The 19,740-nt window shown below is 45.0% G+C and overlaps 4 protein-coding genes across 6 annotated transcripts; 1 reads left to right on the top strand and 3 right to left on the bottom strand.

Annotated features, from left to right (window-relative positions):
* Positions 1-4,645: 4,645 nt before the first annotated feature.
* Positions 4,646-7,212, bottom strand: LOC129588884 (uncharacterized). Its single transcript, XM_055483299.1, has 3 exons — positions 6,499-7,212; positions 5,896-6,253; positions 4,646-5,838 (listed from the first exon to the last, which is right to left on the bottom strand). The coding sequence occupies exons 1-3, from the start codon at positions 7,117-7,119 to the stop codon at positions 4,994-4,996; spliced, it is 1,824 nt and encodes a 607-aa protein (XP_055339274.1). The 5' UTR covers positions 7,120-7,212; the 3' UTR covers positions 4,646-4,993.
* Positions 7,213-9,717: 2,505 nt separating this feature from the next.
* Positions 9,718-12,274, bottom strand: LOC129588922 (uncharacterized). The gene is made up of 2 exons (XM_055483343.1): positions 11,784-12,274; positions 9,718-11,485 (listed from the first exon to the last, which is right to left on the bottom strand). The coding sequence occupies exons 1-2, from the start codon at positions 11,971-11,973 to the stop codon at positions 9,870-9,872; spliced, it is 1,806 nt and encodes a 601-aa protein (XP_055339318.1). The 5' UTR covers positions 11,974-12,274; the 3' UTR covers positions 9,718-9,869.
* Positions 12,275-12,490: 216 nt separating this feature from the next.
* Positions 12,491-16,984, top strand: LOC129588871 (uncharacterized). Of its 3 annotated transcripts, none has more exons than XM_055483281.1 (4): positions 12,491-12,615; positions 13,928-14,519; positions 14,842-15,196; positions 15,744-16,984. In XM_055483281.1, the coding sequence occupies exons 1-4, from the start codon at positions 12,608-12,610 to the stop codon at positions 16,589-16,591; spliced, it is 1,803 nt and encodes a 600-aa protein (XP_055339256.1). In that variant the 5' UTR covers positions 12,491-12,607; the 3' UTR covers positions 16,592-16,984. The 3 variants fall into 3 exon arrangements, with proteins under 3 accessions (XP_055339256.1, XP_055339254.1, XP_055339255.1); XM_055483279.1 differs by having other exon boundaries at positions 12,563-12,636; XM_055483280.1 differs by lacking the exon at positions 12,491-12,615 and having other exon boundaries at positions 13,821-14,519.
* On the bottom strand, positions 16,865-19,195 carry LOC129588872 (uncharacterized). The gene is made up of 2 exons (XM_055483282.1): positions 18,706-19,195; positions 16,865-18,416 (listed from the first exon to the last, which is right to left on the bottom strand). The coding sequence occupies exons 1-2, from the start codon at positions 18,962-18,964 to the stop codon at positions 17,053-17,055; spliced, it is 1,623 nt and encodes a 540-aa protein (XP_055339257.1). The 5' UTR covers positions 18,965-19,195; the 3' UTR covers positions 16,865-17,052.
* Between the last annotated feature and the right edge of the window lie 545 nt (positions 19,196-19,740).

The raw sequence follows: 19,740 nt of genomic DNA, 5'->3' as shown, positions 1-19,740 counted from the left end.
GGCTTTCATTTTGTGGAGGCGATATGCGTTGTGTAAATGTAGAGAAGTACAAGTAACGCACCGGAGCAGCCAATAACCAGCTGACCGGTATATAAGATGCACAATTCGACAAACGACACAAGGACAAACGATGACGATGGTCATTGCAGTTAGCCGCTGGAGTACGTGAGGAAAACCGACACAGTCAATATCCGGCACCGCGACATTTCGATAATTAGGACAAGCATGGCATTTTCCGGTCGCAAATATTTCGCCGCAAAGTCACTTCGCCTTCGCCGCGTAAGGTTTTGTCGCGAGCGTTTGTCGGCAGCGCATGACACCGCAGGACATTTCGTTGCTGGGCCGATTCGCAGCCGAGACATTTCGCCTACGAGCTAAAGATTAACAGGATTAGAATAACAGTCAAGAGAACCAGGAAAACTAACAACTTTATCAGTGGGCGACGAATGCGCTACCAATGTTACGACAAGCCTCCTCGTGTTGAAGCAGAGATCCGCCCGCGTTGCTTACACCGCTCCGAAAAAGATGTTTTCTAAACAAAATGAATGTCGCAAATTTCCTGATATTATTCCGAATCCGATGGCGTTAAAGATTTTTTGTTTTAATTTGCGGTTAATCGTGTCCAGCGGTTACGGGAAATGGAGTTTTAATGTACTGTAACATAACTAAATCTGATTTTCGGATACTGCATAATTAGTGCTATACTTTAATCTTGATTACCGGCTGCTAATTGATATATAATAATACGACAGCATCTCACCAATATATAGTGTCACCTTTGCCAGAGTTTACAGCTGAATCTGCATCTTACTTCAGTCGTCTGCATCTGTAACCAACGGGAAATTATGACCAGTCTGAATCCAGTTCCTCTGAAAACAAGGCGTTTTTCCAGAGCAGGTTTGCACACAGCGTTTTGTTTGGAACACTGCTCAATAGATGTAGTACCTTATTTACATTCAGTAAAGCACACAGTTTTAGCATGCAGCCACTTATCCATACCAGTGCAGCTGTTTGGAAAACCGGAAAATTGTTCCGCCGTCAACCAACCTTAATAAATGAAATTTTGATGCGGTAATCCACTGGTTTTAATATAAAATTATCGATGCTTGATGAATTAGGCATACTATAGAGCGTAAACACCGCGAACAAAGCAAGATATCAGTGCCGTGAGCTTTATGGCAGGTGAAACACAATTTCTGGATGCACAATAATAAAAGTACATAATCTATGACGCAAGTGACTTCATGCAGTATTCAATCTTGCTACTTAATTTCGTACTATTTACAAAGTCACGGCATGGGCACGTCTGTGCTCTGGGCCGCCGGTTTTTAGAAAGTTGCCTTCCGACAGAATTCCCTCATTATTCTGCTTGATCGCTCGACAGTCGTTATGGCCTCCTTATTATCCGGAATTCGTGGCACATATCTTTCCGCGAACAACTGTTTGGGAGACGATCCCTTTTCATATTTTTCAAACCGTTTATAGAACTACTGTACATAAAATCAGCGGGGTCTCCCCGCTCTCCACAACATTTATACATAATAAACGTTCTATAACGTATCTGATAATGAACATAACAGGCAACGTCACCGCTACTGGGAACTGGATCCTTCACGATAACTTATCGAATCCCCACGACTTCGATCTTCAGCGATTGCGTGCGCTGATAAAATTACCCGAGTATACCGTGTCGTTAGTTTTGTCCGTCCTTGTACTGGGGTACTACGGCTATCAGCGTTCCCTGCACACTTCCTTCAACATCTACATTATGCAACTGTTATTCCGCCGCCATGATTCTAGCGCTCCCGACCACCGTTTTAGCGGCTATTGGACGTTCACCTTACGACACATTTTCCCTGTGCGCTGTACACACAGTACACGAATGGGCTCTGCAGACTACCGCCACCATTGGACACGTCCTCATTGCCCTGAATCGTATTTGGGCGGTGACCTGGCCAACATCATATCGCGAGCACCATAATAAAAAGTTCGCGGTTCTTGTCTGTACGGTGACATTCGTTCTGTTTCTGACGTTGCGCATCCCGGGAATTGTGGTGGGACTATCCAAGTACACCGGGGGCGAATCATGCGAAGACAATATGCGAATGCTGCTGCGTACCATGCCCGCCTACTTTTCCGCGATGAGGATCCTGCTGACACCGTGTACCTTGCTGATTCTGGCTAGTTTCCCGTATGTTCTCGGGAGAATGTGGTGGTCGAAGCGACAGACGGCTAATCGTGTCTCTCCAGCAGCGAACAACGTACTACCAGGTAACAATCCAAATCTGTATGATAGCAAGCATAATTAGACCTCGATTTAAAAATTAACTTTACTTTCCTTATAGCTGGTCGAGGAAATTGGAATTGTGCGTTTTGTATACGAGGACAACAGCGACGACCTTCACGCAAACTTATGGTGTTCTTCTTTATGGTACTCACCGTCTTTCTGACTTGGTTTCCTAGTGAATTCTACAGCTGGTTCTTTAAGCGTACGGCACTGGGAACCACGATCCTTCATATGATGTTTTATTTGTCCTGCGTAATTGATCCCATTACATTTTTCTTTACGTCCTGGCCATTATCCGCAAAGCGACCGGGAAACCGCCAGCAACCGGGAAACCTGGTGACAATCAGACCCGTTGGATAAATTTGAGCATGTGCATGCTACAGCTTTGGCGTGAACCGATGACTACTGCATTATGCATCGCATAATTGTGTTACATCTACTGTATTTTAATAATGAATCTGTACTCTAGCAGAATTCAAAACCATACCATTTTGTTAACAAAATATCTAAAATTCATCTCTACTGCACGAAGGTTAGGGCAAGTTATCTTGTAACTGCCAGTCTTTTAACGGGTCGTCACGCACGTAACAAATATTCTAATACACTGGTTGGTGTGCATTGCACACTGTATTTCTGAGCGGTTCCTCGAAGGATTTTGCACAGCTACTGCAAGCAATGCGATTTGTATTACAATAAATCTCATAGGTTAAAATAGGGCGTGTTATTACACAGTTTGTGTATTATTAAATGTGTTTTGTGTATTTTTTAAAGTCTCAGATGTGCAACATTAAAAAAGTTTAAATCAGTTGAGAAAAACATTAGAAGGGTCTGCCCGATAAAAAAATTCAATTTAAATTTGTATTTTTATTGGAATTTATTAATTTCTTAAGGCAAAATCTGCCGTCGGCTTCGCGCGTCGCGCGGAACTATATGCAACACTTTGTAACGGTGGACATCGTGCTCAAAAGACGCCCGAAAAAAACATTCTAACCAACAAGAATTCATGGCTCTTCAACAGGAAATTCGAATATGCCTAAGGTTTGTCTGTATCTTTGGCAAAAATCGGTTTCAAAAAAACCTGCACTAACACTCTGACAGCAATAACCGCTTCATTTTACGTGACCTGCATGGATCTGAGTATTTATTTAATTGTAGTAAAAGCTGTCTAAAATACTCGTTGCTTTGCTATCGTTGTTACTTATTAGAGCAAAACTCCAAGCGTTGTTTTCGGAAAATAGCTTGTGGGCTTTGCGCTACGCGCGAAGGTTTCCTCATTCACAGTATCATTAGGTTGTTTATATAAGATTACATATCTGTATACGTAGCTACTTAACAAGAATGCTGGGCTCATAACCTCCCCCCCCGGAGTGCCAGGGGCAGTCCCCTGGTGGAATGAGGGAAGTGTGCATTATTGAATTTCTACTATTTTAATCCCTGAATTAAATCTACTGATGTAACTTTTAATAAGTATCATGGTACGAGTACAAACTATGCACCAGAACATCTATGCTATCCTGATCGGGGATCGTACCCATAACACAAATCGCGTTTCCCCGTTGTATTTGCATAGATATTCGCTGTTTAAAAAACTCTTTCGCCCACTTTTGGCCAGTTGAAGTCGCTATGCCGTTTCCAACCGTTTCTAATAGCTTTTTAGTACCGTCTCCAAAAGGTCCGTAAATTTCGAAGGCTGCAGCAACGAAATCGTATCTTGTTTGCATCCAAGCGTGTTTCGCCAGTTTCTTTCTTTCAGCAAGTTCTGACCTTTTCGATAATTATGGAAACTTACTCAAAGATTTACTGGGTGATTGGGCACACTGTACGAAACAGTACCTTAGATAATATATAATTTTATGGTACAAATTACAAAGATGCTTCAAAAACCTCTGACCACTAACAGTAAAGTCCCGTAGACGGTAGCACACCAATCCCCGGACATTCGTTTTGCTTTCCGAGAAACTGCTGCTCACCACTTCTCGCTGACAGATAAAGGACCTTGGCCTACGATTTTGTTATTCAGCCAAATCGCTCTCAAACATTTCGCCGAAAATGTTAATTTTCATTGTTCGTTTCCTCTCGCTTGGCGGTCCAGTTCAGACATTTTTAGAATTTCTAGGATTCCTAGCCTTTTTTCTTACGTAACCAAGTGGTTTTCTTGGGGTTTCTTAATTTTCTGCTGTTGCTCCTTAGAATTTCTTAGTTTTCTATTCTCTTGGATTTTCATAGCTTAGTTTTCCTTAATTTGTTTGTCTCAGTTTATCTTAGCGTCTTCTTCGTTTGTTTTCTTAGTTTCTCTAAAGTTTCCGAGTTTGCCTGGGATTTAGTTTTTTTTGGTAAATTGGACCGACAAATTCCGACCGACCGACTCAACGATTTGTTGAATCGTTAAATCTCTGATAGACATATGTACGTATTGCCGAACGTTTGCTGAACACCAACCATCTGCTAACATCAAGTTGCTGACCGACAGAAAAATTTCCCAAACACAAAAAAAAGACACCACAAAAGTCTAGCGAACTAAACTACAAATCGGAAAAAGAAACAAAAGGTCGTCAGCAAATTCTCTCTATGCCGTTGTTGATAGTAGTAAACACCTTGATATTACTTCATAAATTTTGCTAATTTTGCCCTTTAGTGCTATGTGGTTTTTTTTTCTTTGCACACAAGATAATTAGGACACATTTGTAGACAAAAAACCGGTTCATCTCAGCCCAACGCTGACTGCAAGTATTTTCGAAAACGGGCGAAAGCATCGCGGCACAGCTGATTGGGTGCGGAATAATAGCGAATATTGGCGTACACCGACTGCTCCGGGTTACCATCGGACAGGACGACTTGACCTTTCTGACACACCGCCACCACGGCATCCCGCTCTGTCGTTTCGGAAACAGCACTTTCGACAACGGTGTTCCGTTGGGAGAGAATGTGCTTGTGAATGTTGATGGCGATCTGTCGGCAGCGGAAACTGTCGTCCGATTCGAAAAGCAGAGCCGTCGCGTTGGTTGGATCTGTATGGTTGTACGAAAAGATTGTAGTCGTTCCGTTGCAGCGCACAACCAGCGGTGGAACTGTCGTGCAGATAAGGAACTCCTTCGTCCAGCGATCTACCGGGATAATTGCTAGGGAAGTGTTAAGGTTCTGGTTCGGGTTCCGCGGGAACTTTTTCGTGTAGATGAACGTAACGAACTGGTGAAGTTTCTCCCGGCACTCTGCACTGGAGTCACTGTCCAGCGTCAGTTTGGTCACACTGGCGGTGTTGGCATCGCTTACATCCGCAGTCAGTGTTCCCTGAGAACACACAGCGGTAACGATTCCTGGCAGGCTTTGATTGGAGTGGCTGATGTCGGCCATTTGCAGGAGCTTAACGTGGATGTCATATAGGGTGCTGCGGCAACGAAAGCCGTTTATGGCGGAGAACGCCACAGCTGAAGCGTCGCTCTTGGGCAGATCGGGTTCGCTGGTAGCCATTTCGCCGTTGCCGGTGCAATTGATGACGATGGGCGGAGCTTCGTAGCACACCGCGTTCTGGAGAGTGGCTGTTTGTGAAGGACCTTCAAAAGAGCAAACGGTTTCTTATGACCCTGGATTTCATAGGCTTTTCAGCTTACAATTTCGAAACAGGTCGAGCGTGAAGGCGGAGCGGTCGGTATAGGAACGTCCAGCGCAGCTGAACAGAATCCCGGTGTTTGTCAAGGGTTTTCGAATACTGGATGCCCATCGCAGTACGTTCTCCATTTCACAGCAGGAGCAATCTGTTTTGGATGTACTGGAACAGAAACTGTTACTTTCCAGGTCAAAACTGAAACTCGACGGCTTCCGCGGTGCGATGGCCTGTAGGACTTCGCGCGATAAATTCGTCAGGCTATTAGAGCGGACAGTAAAAGTTGTCAGTAAAAACTGCACGCTGGGGTCGCTGTGGGTAAGGGAGTTCAACCAGGGACTTTGAGAGCTCAAATCCAGAGTATCCTGTAATCAGATTTTCTTAGCAGAAAGTATGATACGCAATGTACTGTACATAGGACAATACTTTTTTTATCACATTTATCAAGTACAGCGCAAACGGCTGCATTCTGTTTTCAAAGTTTCGATATGATTTCGTAGTTTATACTCGTAGCACATGCATATATTTGTAGATCATAGCAAATCGTACGAGTATGCACGATTCGCGACATCTTATCCGATTAGTTCATCAAGCGCTATGGAACACGCACCAAGCTTTGAGCAACTGGTCGGAACACTGTTAAATCGATGTGGCGCAGGGCGTTGCTGTTCAGATTCAGCTGCCGTAATGTTGGCGCAACAGTCAGGTTGAAGTCCGGCGCACGCGGGTAGCTGAGCGCCTGGAATGCGTCAGGAGCGATCGCCTGGATGCGGTTGTTGGTCAGCGACAGCACCGTCAATGCTGCAAATCTTCGCAGCAGCTCAGCGTCAACAACGTTAATTTGACTGTAATAGATACTCAATTCCGTAATCTGATGGGCAATATTCTGAAGGAAGCGGCCGAACGGTGGGTGATCGTGACCGGTTGTGGCCTGGAAACCCTGGAGCGTCACCCGCACCAGTGCCGATCGCCATGGCAACGGTTCGCAGTCCTCGCGCAGTGTATTGCAGAAAGTTTGGTAGTGAACGTTGGGGCACGACAACTGCAGGTGGCGGACATTCGGCACGAGGCTGACGTCGAAATTCCCGGGAATATCCAGGTTAGCCTGCGTGCAGTCCAGGCTGGACGCGGTGTAAGCACAATTGGGATGTGGCAGACCGTTTAGAGCAGCAAAACACAGCAGCAGCACCACGGTCTTTAGAACGCCACTATACAGCGGAGGCGACTGCATTTTACCGGTAATGAAAAAAGCGAATTAAGAAAAACCGTACCGCGGCCTTAGTGGCGGCAAGGGCTCATACTAAAGCCGCATTCAATAACCCGGCCGGCGTGTGCAACGCGGAGATGCCAGCTTGCCGGTTAGATAACGCTGATAATGCGAGCTTGGCCACTTATCAACGGCTTTTTATCAGTATTATTGAATGCAGTTATGCAGATATTGTATTTGCAGCTCAGTTGTGCGATATGTAGTCCTATTAAAACTACAATACTTCTGCATTCATAGAGAAGCCTAACCGCAATCTCGTAGTCATTTTGTAGTAGTAACAAACGACGAGCGCAACTAGCACCGGTAAAGGAACGTGATATTCAGCACACTGAATAATAAACGGCAAGTCTTGCATCCGCCGGTAAAATTATTATTGTTTACGTCTATCTTCGTATTCATAAGATATCCATCAATTGTTTCGCTTTCGCGCGTTTCAAAACACTTTTCTTCATTGTTTCTCTCTCATCCTGTCCGTTGCAACCAATTAAGTTTGTAGACTTTGACCCTAACACCGTTTTGTGCTGTGTGTAACCACAAGATTGCTGAAATATGACGAACTAAAATGTCTAAGATGTTAAACAACATTGTGTCGCATCCGAAAGCCAGGTTATCATCCGGCACTTCTTGAACTTTGCATCAAAGGCCCATAATCACATTTCTAAAACATTTTGACCTAGTTGAAGTTTCACAATGAGTACACATGTTTTGAAACGAATAAAAAGTGGAAATGTGCAAACGATTCATGAGCTAGAGTCTACCAGTGCATATTTTCCGGGTCTAAATTCAGAAAATTCTGATATTTTCTGGAAAGGACCCTAATAGAATTAAAAATTAATCTGCAAAAATAATCTAATAGAATTAAAAGAATAATCTGCAAAATAATCTCTTTATCTGCAAAGACTCAAAGGGCGTGGCCAACCAACAATTAAATGATAACGCAGTATTACATACCATTACTGCTATTTAGAGCACAGGTGGTGCGCAGTCTAATTATGATAACTTCGTTTTGATTTTGCGAGCGCCGCACTAATTGTGGACCCTTTCAGCACGCACCCTCCCCACCCCTCACACCATCCTAGCCAAATTAACATTGTCGGGAATTTTGTAAAGGATGAGCGAAACCTTAAACAAGGAGTGCCTGCAGGAGTACCTTAAAGGAGGACTGCAAAATTAAACTGCATAGTTAGCTTATGCAGTTTAATTCATCGTAAAAAGATTCATGGTTAAATTTACATTAAAAAAAATGAGTGATTTCCGGCCAGTATGCAACAGGGTCAACAGGGTTTCCAGCCATATTTATGGTTGGCTGCTTCGATCACAACGTCGTTTTATTGTTCTTTTTACCTATTGCAGTCGAAGAAGACATTGTGATATGATAAGAAAAATGTTTATTATAAAAGCCCTCAGATGTCCTTATGTGTTTGATATTTTGATCAGTTGGCTGACAGTGTTCTGGTTTAGATACTCTCCTAATGTGCAACGGCTGAAGCATATGAAGTGTGCGGCTCTGGTCACTGCACTGTGCCTGTTCAGGAAGCGTGTTACTGTCCTACGCCAATGCCCGAGCGGTGGAATTTCCACTAGCTGTTTTAGAAAATTCACAGCGTTTTACAGAAGAGCTGCAGACTTTTGTGTGATACTGAAATTGTGAGGTACTCACACGAAGTTATCACTAATTTAATCCCAAATTTTAATCATAACAGCCGTTTAGATCTCTTCGCAGAAATTTACGTTATCTTTTCAATGTTTTTTATTGAACAGTGCAGGATTTTTATGGCGTGTTGATAAAAAAACTAAATTCACTGTGCAAAGAGTTATCTTTGCTCTATCTGCATATTTAGCCCAGTCAACGAAAATAGTCCTGACGTTGTAAAAATTGGCGAACTTTACTAGTAGTTTTTCCACCTAGCAGGCGTTGCCGGGATAAAGGCGGTTAATAAACATACCTAATTTTTTGGTATGCCCTAACAGTTTCGTCAGTTGTCAATCACCAGCTAAATGTTGCGCGCACAGCCGATTGGTCGCGGACTAGCGACATTGTAAATAAAGCGATCTGTTAGCCCTTGGTTTCTACTTTCTACAATTGTGTTTTTCAATCAAGCAAGCTCTTCATTGGTAGAAGGGAACCCCATACGACATTACAGTAACGAAATCATAATTCCAGCGTTATGCAATGCCGGCATTGAGTCGTATCCGGAGCTTGTTGGCTTTTTGCGCGAAAATAAAAAGCGCCCGGATGTAGCCACGCGTTGGAAGTGGTACCACGACAGCCTTTACAGACAGAGACACGATAGCGGATTCGTAAAACGGCGCGACTTCAAAGTGTGCTGGCGCCGCCGCCGAACTTGCTTTCAGAAAGATGATGGAGAAGTACAAGTCTTTTACTGATCGTACTACAGATATTTTGTGCCGTTTGCATGCGAGGCTTTTGGCACTTGGTGTGAGGCCGGCATTGTCTTGTTAAAGGAGATTTTGGAAGAAACTGTTTTTAAGGACAGGCGAGAGTCGCTCTATCTGTTCGTGTGTTTTGTTTCAGCATTTAACGGTAGGGATTATGCGTGGTAATGCTATGAGTGTATTGTGCACAGTCCCTTGTCATTAACTGGGGCAAATTCTTCATTTGAATAAAATATAAGAATAAAGCGTGCTGTAATGCTTGTGCAGTGGAATACAAATTACAGCTGCAGTGCATAAAGTAGATGCCGGTCATAATTTTACAAGCGAAGGTCGTCAAAAAAAAGGCCAATTAGGGGCAGGACTTTCAACTGTTCAACATCATCCCGAATGCCCTCCATCGTAATCCCATACAACTTTTCATTGAAACCGTCTGGTAATTGAAAGCCATCAGTCCGCACGTCATCCCAGAATTCCGCTAACCGTCGATAGTTACTCAATTCGCGTTCGCGACTCTCCAGTTTAAGTTGATCACCGCCAGCCGCTACGTCCGCAGTTTTGGTTGCAACCAAGTTATCCAGCAATTCTTCCATGATATCTTTCCCCGGCAGCGCCGTGTGTATTTTTAAGAAGCAGCGTATCTTCGCCGCCAATAAAAGCAGCCAAAATTTCTCGTCGCTTTCCTGACTATCGTCATCAGAGCGCTGGTTCAGCGCTGTAACGGTGTCTTCCAACTCGGCGATCTCCTGGTCCTTGATCTCCAGCACACGGCGAACCCGCTCATCCACGGCATTGATCTCAACTGGGCGCACTACGCTGGTGATGTGCCGGTGCGAGTCCCACGCACAACCACAGCGCCGGCACCGCTTTATTTCGACATCCATGCAACAGCACTGCAGTCCATGCTGCGATGCTTCGGCCAGACAGTAGCACACGCTATGGCACGCACGAGAGGTGGCGCATCGGGGACTTACACAGATGACACGCGGATGTGGCAGCGGAACCCTCTGCCAATCAATCGCCGACCAGTAGAGCTCGCGACGCAACCGGTTGCGGTCTCGCTTGGCGCGTTCCACATCCGCTATTTTGCTCTGGATCATACCAGAAAAAAATCGTGGCGCAATATCAGCAGTGCGCGCCTGGGCAGCGATCATCTCCACGAGTTGCTCCAACAGTTGCCGCGTCGCGGTTAATTGTTGCGTTGCCTTCACGTTATACGGAGGCAGCGCCGTTACGTGCTGCAGTAGCCGTTCGGATTCTTGCACACCGATTGTCCAGGAAGCCGACATGGCGTTCGTTACGGCAGCACCGAACTGAATTCCAGTTTGTGCTGCCGTTACACAGCGGAAGACATCGTTGTCGAAGCAGTATATTGCTTCAGGATTTAATTTAACACCAGACAATTCCCATTCCTGTAGTTTTGCCACGGTGTCAACCGGGAGGTTTACCGGTGACCCGGCATCGGTAAACACGAAGACGATATTGAGAACGATATCACGGTGCAGGCGACTCAACAAAGCTTTCAATAACTCTTGCAGCGCCGGTGTCATGACGATGTTACGGGATTTCAACAGGATGCAGATGCCGTGGAGCTCCACGTAATTTTCCAGTAACTTCAAGATAGCGCCCGCTATTCGCCGGATTTCTCCCGGTTCGCCACCGTTACTAACAGTGGGTGTGTTCAGTATGCGAATAATTCGGCCGGATTTTTTTACAGTACAGATTTGAAAAGTAACCACCCCGGGGCGCACTGCAGCGTTGTCAGCGCCACTGGAGTCATTAGAAACGACGTGTTTCCGCAGATCTTGATCCAATATCTCGAAGTGTACCGGAACGGCAATACCAGGTTTCGCCAGAGCTTCATCCAGTGATGAGCGCATTAAGGAGAGTGTGAAGCCGTTAATCCAGAGGGCTTTTTCCGAATGCATACCGTCGCCTGTTGCATAAAAAAATAATGATTTTGATTGATTTTGATGTAGCGATGTTCAATGACAACTGCATCTGTTAAGGTTCCTGCTACATTTAACGCATACTGTGCAAAGCAGGCTCTCCAGTTCTGGCGACTTATGCGCACTAAATGTGCCTCTGTTGCACACTTTATAAATTTCGCTTTATAAATTTTTGGCCCGCGATCGATTGGCCCGCTTCCACGTTTTTTGGTAGGCCTGCACTGTGCGTGTGCTTTAATTACAATAAAGTGTATGACTGCTGGTCCGCCATATTGTAGTGCTTACCGAGAACCAGGATGGTTATTTCCTTGGCGGATTGCGGCTCGTTCACGTCCGTGGGCGGCCTTTCTTCTGTCTGCTTAAGCGGCTGCGATTCTTCCACCTCCTTCAACAGTGGTACCTCTAATTTCCACGGAAAATCATTAGAGATTTTTTGGGATAACCGCGCCATTTGTTCGCTCTTAAAAACATCCATAGTGGAGCATTAAAACAATTGACTTGGAAGTAGTTGGAACAAGGTGATATTGTGATAATTAACCGTTTACTGGCACGGGCTGTTCATGTTTCGTTCCGATCCTTCAATTAAATGAACGTGAGTACCGAGTTTCCGTTAATTTTAACCGCCCAGAGAAAGGCGTTTCAGTGATAATGACCGTAGAATACATACAGATCTGCCACATATCACAGAGCAAAAAAAGCACAAAATATTAGAGTGTAATAATAGCAAACATCTGTAGTTGGAGCACACATCACCACGATCAACATTGCGAGTCGCTTTGAGGTATGATATTGATTACTGTATATGGACTGAAAACGGTGTAAACTTGAGGAAGGCATGTGCAGTGTTGTACTACGTTGCAGCGGTTCAATAAGCCGCCAGCTCACCAACCGGTTCCTATTCTACAATGCGCCTCTATAACCTCGTTCATGCTGCTTTACCGGCGTAGTACTTAACGAGTGCGTTCGGAGCAGCTGGGCCAGTAACTGAGTAATGCACCTGTCTGCCGCACATCATCAGGCCTGAATAAGCGTTTGTGTTGGTTCAGCGTGTTTGCTTGCTCCATTTTCTACGGCGCAACGGGAAAGTGGCAACAAAGGAAGCGAGGTCGATGAACCGGTACGTCGATGGTAACCATGGGTACGTCACAGTCCAAGTGTGAAAAACAGACAAAAAAGCCGTTCTGAATCACTGACTACCACCAAACGGTATTAATTATTTGATTGTAAGCCGCTTCAGTCATTTGGATTTTATTGTATTATTTGCAGTAACTACGAAGCACACAAAAGGCACAGTTCAATGAAAATCTTAAAAATGCTGCAGTTTTTTGCTTGAGTCAGTTGCCGTTACCTAGGTTGCCGTGCATTTTGCGGCCGTTTCTCGGTTTCCATCGGATGGCGCCCTGCTTAGTTTTATGTTGCTCTTATGCAGAATCATAGAGTAAGGTCGTTTTTCGTTCTTCAGGATGTAAATGTATATAATCTGAACGACAAAGTACGTACAGTATCGACGCTCTGCATCTTACAAAGCGTATTATTTCAGTTCGTAGTTTGTGACTGAACAAAGTTAAGGGCCCTATTATGGGCCCTGTTATGGGTATCTTAAATTGACCCAGGACTTTAAATTACAGAGATGTTTAGATTTTAATTCTGTTGTCTGGTTTGTGTAACTTTAAATCGCACTTAGGTATCTGGCTTCGAATGTCCCTGCAGAGTATTTTAGAAGAAGGGCATCCGTATTCCGGCATCCTACATTTTTTTAACAATCTACGCAGCTGCGTGCTCCTTCAGCATTCAAACCATTTTGAGCCGAAGATGCTTTCAGCAGTGCTGCAGCAATATTGCGTCAGACAAAATTTTTACTTTCGAAATTACCTTAAATGCTGCACTTCGCTGCGTTAGGCGCAAATTTAGTGTTATGATTGTAACCATTGCAAAGACAGCAAAGCAAACATTATAATGCGGCTGTGATTAATTTGGCCGGGTTCACTGTTTAACAGCAGGGTGATATGCCGTGCATCGCTTGCAACACCATATTTTTCGCTATCAAATACCGCTGAGCGATACAACAGAACTGTTTTGAATGAAGGTTGATTAGTTAATCGCATTGTTCGAGAACTAAACAGTGATTTTCTCTCGTATCCGTAGAACCGTATCTTTTAAACAGTGATTACGAAATAAGCCGCCTCTGCGTTTGTAAGTAGGTAACAATTAAAAGGAAGAAGAAGAATTAAAGGTCGGTGATAAGCAGTTGTTCTCTTGGGCACAGAACGTTATCTTGCCGGTAAATTGCCGCTTCTGCAGCGCCTCATTGCGTAAGTGAAGTAGGTATTCCATATGTCGCTTTAAAGCACCCATGACATGACTAACTTTGCCAGTTATAACTGCTACTAACAACCGGCAAAAATGAGGTTTCCTATTCGGCTTCATAGTGTGCTGTACGCACTGGTTTCGCTACTACACATAATCCCGCTCCACGGCCTGCCCCATCCCAACTGCCGTTATACGTCCTCTAATCTGGAATGCACCAGCACCAACCTGGATATTCCCGTGAATTTCGATGTGACCATGGTTCCAAATGTGCCGCTTCTGCGTCTATCCTGCCCGAATTACGCCGCGAAACTGTATTGCAATACTCTACGGGAAGACAGTCCACCGCTGCCCGGGCGACCGGCACTAGTCACTGTGGAGCTGAATGGCTTTCAGTCCGCCGGCTCCGGTCAGCCGGGTTTTCGCCGGTTTCTGCACAGTTTGGCGCCGCAGATTACGGAACTGCGCATTGGTTATAGTCGAGTGGGCACTGTGGATGCACACCTGCTGCGGGGATTCGCGGCGCTCCGTACCCTGTCGCTGGCTAACAACGATATACCGGCCATTGCACCGGGCACCTTCCAAGCGCTCCGGTTTCCGCTGGCGCCCGCTGTTCACACTTCCGTTTCAACGAGACTCCGGGATCTCTATCTGCAGGGCAACGCACTGCGCCAAATCGATTTATCGGTTTTTAAGCCGATTGCGCAAAGTTTAGTAAGAGTTGCACTTGGGCAGCTTTTGCATTAGAATCGCTTGTGCTAGCTCTGATAAGATATGTGTAATGACAGCAAAAAAACCTTCGCCACATATATTTTACCGCATCGCTCCACAGGAAAAAATAGTTTTCTTTAGCTACGTTTTTGTACAGGCAAATATTATAGCTACTTCTACTGTATGTACTATTGTAGTATTGGGAAAGTCTACTTATTCGATATAATGTACAGATATCGTACAGATACTTATAAGTATTATAGCCTTATCAAATACGAGTACATTACTGCGATACCGAGGCATGACGAACATTTCCTGACTGCAGGAAATCTTGGAGTTGAGCGGTCAGAATCCCAGTTTAAATTCCATCATCCAGAGCCATCCCGGTTTCCAGCTGGCGCTGACGACGTTCAGCGTGCGCTCTAACAGTCTGACGAATGTTTCCCGGGACGTTCTACAGTCCATTACGCCGCGTCCATCATCATCGTATGTCAACTTTGATTGGCAGAGTAACGGCTTCTGCACCATGAAAACCGATTGCTCCTGCTGTGAACTGGAGGATTTCTTTCGCTGGGCGTCTAGTATCCGTAAACCCGGCGGATCATTCGGATTGCAGTTCACCTGCAGCGGCAAATCCTTCAGCCAGAGCTCCACCTTGGCCCTCAACCTTTTCAGCAGCTGTAAGTAAACAAGGTCCCGGGCACAGTGGAGTTCCTCGGCCAAGATTTATAAATTCGGATTAGTCTATTAGACTTAAATTTCAGTGCCAAAGTCGACCCGCATTCAGGTGACACGATGCAAATTACAATCGGTAAACTATTTCAGGCATCACTCAAAAAACCGGTACATGTGTCATGTACTAACTCTTCCATGCATTATGCTTTGTATCGTACGAACACTTGGTTGCGATTCAAGCAACAACACAGTGTAGGACAGTAGGACTAAAAAATTTAAGATTAGGTCCACAGTTCAAAAATATAATAAATTCACCAAATAGTATGCTATATCCACCTTGCAGAAACCGCCAACATTGGTTTTGAACACAGAACCACTTCGCAATACACTTTTACACTGTAGGTGTAAAAGTGTATTGCGAAGTATTTAAGTTTTGAATTCCTCGTTATATTATTGCTTGGAGCAAAATCAAGGGAATCTGTATTCCTACAAACGAGGGAATAACAAATTATTTTGCCAAACTACATATATCCGCATGTCTCTGTTTTCCAGGTCCATTAACATCAGTTAACTCTGATAAAACAGTTTGTTACGAGGCTCCGCCCATCGCCATCACCTGTATTGGCAACGGAGAACTAGCGACCAGCGAGCCCGATCTGGCCAAGAGCGACGCCTCGGCGCTAAGCTTTTCCGCCATTAACGGCTTCCGCTGTCGTAGTATCTTGTACGACATTCACTTGAAGCTCCTGCAGATGGCCGCGCACAGCAATTCCACCCAAAGTCAGCACGGAACCATCACAGGGATTTGTGTCGAGGGACAGCTGACCGTGGATGTTGGGGACGCAAACGTTGCCAGCGTTACACAACTAACACTGGACACGGACTCAAGTGCGGAATGTCAGGAGAAATTCCAGCAGTTCGTCGCCTGGATCTATACGAAAAAATTCCCGCAGAAACCGAATCAGAACGTCACGTCATCGAGCACCCAGATTGTTCCCTTGAATCGGTGGACGGAAGAGTTCCTGATCTGTTCGAAAGTCCCTCCACTGATTGTACGTTGCAACGGAACGGCTACGGTGTCCACCTTCAACGACACAACATCGAGCGATGCGACGGAGCTGGTTTTCCAATCAGATAACAGCTTCCGCTGCCGACAGATCGCCATAAACATACACCGGCATATTTTGTCCCAACGGAATACGGTCGTCGAGAGCGGGGCTCCCGAAGCGTGGAAACGGGACGCCGTGATTGCGGTGTGCCAGAAAGGTCAAGTGGTTTTGTCTGATGGGAATCCGGAACAGGCGGTCTTCGCCAATTTTCGTTACTATTCCGCACCCAATCAGCTGTGCCGGGATGCTTTCCAACGTATCATGAGATATCTGCAGTCGGCGCTGGAATGATTGCAGAACACTACATTAGACTTACCCGTATCCGTTTCTTTCTAGTCAGTGTGCCTGAAGACAGTTGACAGCACCAATGGTATCTGATCGGCACATTGTACGAAAGCCAGCAGCATACACAGAACTTTCGCGCACTATCTAACATTTTTTCGTAATTTTGTATCATTAGTCTAAATTCTAAAGCTAAAATTAATAATTTGTATACAGTGCATTTGCCTAAAAATGTTTTCCAGTCCAAAGGATACACGGACATTTTAGCGTTTTCTTGTCTGCTAATAACCGTGCAGTTTGTACTAATGTGAAGGCTTCAGAATACAAACCCTATTAATATAAATCCACTGTGACCATTTTAAAAATTATTGTTCATGCAGCATGCATTATGCTTCCTTTGACAAAACATTATTACACCGTGTTGTGCAATACCAGTTTGAAACAAGGAAAGCGTAAAGGGTAGACCAGGATCACAACGCAAAATCCCTGAACATGAGGCCATTATTCGGGAAAGTCTTGAGTATTTTAACATCCGCCCGAATGGCTTCCATCGTTACGCGGTGGGGATTCTTAGTCCGAATCTCCTCATTCCAAAACATCAAATACACCCGGTATTCTTTTAAGTCGTGCTGACGAATGCTCAGCTTATCTCGACTGGATCCCGAGGCCACTTTCTCCGTTTCGGCTGCCACCAGATCCATCAGCAGCTGCTCCATGGTGTCCTTCCCTGGCACAGCGCAGAATTCTTTTAGGAAAACCCGCACCTTAGCCGCCACAAGCAGCATTGGCCCCATCTCTTCCCGTTGTCGCCGGTCGAAAACGGTGGGCTGGTTCAGCGGAAGGCTGGCGGCGATACTCTCGTCCTTGGCAATTTCTTGGTCTTTCTGCTCCAATAACCGGCGTACCTTTTCAGCCTGTGGATTGATTTCCGTTTGGCGGCGCAGCTCGTCTCGCTCTGTTTTGGCTTTTTCGATCTCCGCTAATTTATCCTGCAGGATCCTCTGTTTAACGACCGGCACAAATTCACTAGCCCACGACTCGGCCGCGATCATTTCAACAATTGCCTCATACAGTTCTCGTGCCATCGCAATCGGTTGCGTCGCTTCGGTCTTATACGGAGGCAGCGCTTCTATGTGCTTTAATAAACGCTCGGCTTCGTCAGCAGCGATTGCCCAACAACTCGACACGCCTTTCATCATGACGGCACCGATCTCGACTCCATTTTGCAGCGCTAGCATACACCGGAACACATCGTTGTCGAAGCAGTACAAGGTTTCCCGATGGAATTCGACACCGGCCGCAAGCAATTCCTCTAGTTTTGCCACAGTATCCACTGGAAGATTGATTGGCGATCCCGCGTCGGTAAACACGAAGACGATATGGCGACGGGCATCACGGTGTAGGCGACCCAGAACGACGCTTAATAACTCTTGCAGCGCTGGCGTCAGACCAGTACCAGATTTCAGTAAAATGCAGATGCCGTGAAGCTCTCCGAATGTGCCCAAATGTTTCACGATTGCTTCGGTTCTCCGATATTTTTCGGCCGTATCGTTACCGTCCCGAACGGAGAGTGGGCTTAGCATTCGAATAATGCGGCCAGTATTTTTCGCAGGGTAGGTCCCGAAGGTGACCGTACCCGCAAAGGGCACGGTAGCGTTCTCATCGCTGCTGGATCCAATGGAAACCACATGTTTGCAGAAACATGGATCCAGGATTTCAAATTGTAGCGGAATACGAATACCGGGTTTATTTAAAGCTTCATCCAAGGATGAGCATGTTAAAGAGCTTGCGAATCCGCTGATCCAGATGGATTTCCCCGCATCGATTTCTTCACCTGTCGCACAATAATCAGGTGATATACTTTCCATAAGGTTCAAGGTAACAGAAATAATTTAAAGTTCGGAAAGCGGAGTTCGAGACAGTCGGTCTGCGGTTCAGAAATCTAATAAGAAAATCAATCGTTGTGCAAAAGGAACACAACCGGCATGCTGCCTGCAGAGATCGTCTGCCCTGGTTCCGAACAGAGAAGCACTGGTTTGTGCAAAACCGTTAGCAACTTATAATACAATAATTGTATAAAATTTTATGACTGCGTGTATTACGCCGTTTACTGTGGCGCTTACCGAGAATAAGCAGATTGACTTCCGTGAAGTGAAAGTCTTCCTCATCCTCACCCGGATGTATATCTTCGCTTGGCTTGGACAACTGCAACTCTTCCAGTTCCTTAGCAAGTGGTAGATCCGCTAGCGCCCACGGAAAATCTTTGGAAATTTGCTGGGATAACTGCGTTAATTGTTCCTTATTAAGGACCTCCATATTACGTATATTGTGGTGTCGAAGCAAATTAACGTTGTCAATGGCGGCGCAATGGCCTGGTCTCATTAACCGATGATTACCACTGGATGCTGGTGTTCATGCAACCAGTGAAATTAACGATAGTACCAAAATTTAGGCAGGTTTATGCAGTAAAACGATTCCCTTTAGAAAACATCAACACAAAAACATTATGTGCTGTGAGTTTGCTACTTGTACATTGATGGTGTCCCTTAATACAGAGCCCAAGAATAGTGGCTGAAATATTTTATAGCAGTACGACGCGCATGTGTAGCAGGACTTGCACGGTTGTGATTATTGCAGTCTGAAAAATCTTACATGTGACGAAGATGAAAATTAATGTGCTGCTTACGCAGCGTACCACGACAAACTGCTGCCAGTGCACTGCTCATAAGTGGATAACTCACCAACCGGTTATTGCACTACAGCTTACCTCTACAACCACGCCTTCACAAGTAGTGTGCATTTCTCTTGCACTTGACTTTTAATCGCCGACAAGAAAAAAAATTTAAAGCAATGAAAGTACCCTCTTTTTTTGTTTTATTCGTATTGACAAGTATTCGTATATATTCGTATATATTCTTATTGGCAAAAATTTAAAGCAATGAAAGTACCCTCTTTTTTTTGTTTTATTCGTATTGACATTATGTAGAAGATGTGGGCAGTGTGGTGGGAAACGGAAGGAGAAAGTATAATACTCGGCAAATAACTTTAATACTGAACCAAAACTGAAATGCTAACAGTGATGGAAATATCGTACATATCTTAATCTTATATACTCCCGAATACGGGGCGGGATAGAGATGCTGGAGCAAACATACAGG

The sequence above is a fragment of the Paramacrobiotus metropolitanus genome, unplaced genomic scaffold (genome assembly GCF_019649055.1).
Source record: "Paramacrobiotus metropolitanus isolate TYO unplaced genomic scaffold, Prichtersi_v1.0 Parri_scaffold0000032, whole genome shotgun sequence".
Lineage (NCBI taxonomy): Eukaryota > Metazoa > Tardigrada > Eutardigrada > Parachela > Macrobiotidae > Paramacrobiotus > Paramacrobiotus metropolitanus.
Note: the sequence above shows the minus strand (reverse complement) of the source record. Positions and strands in the feature narration are given on the sequence as shown.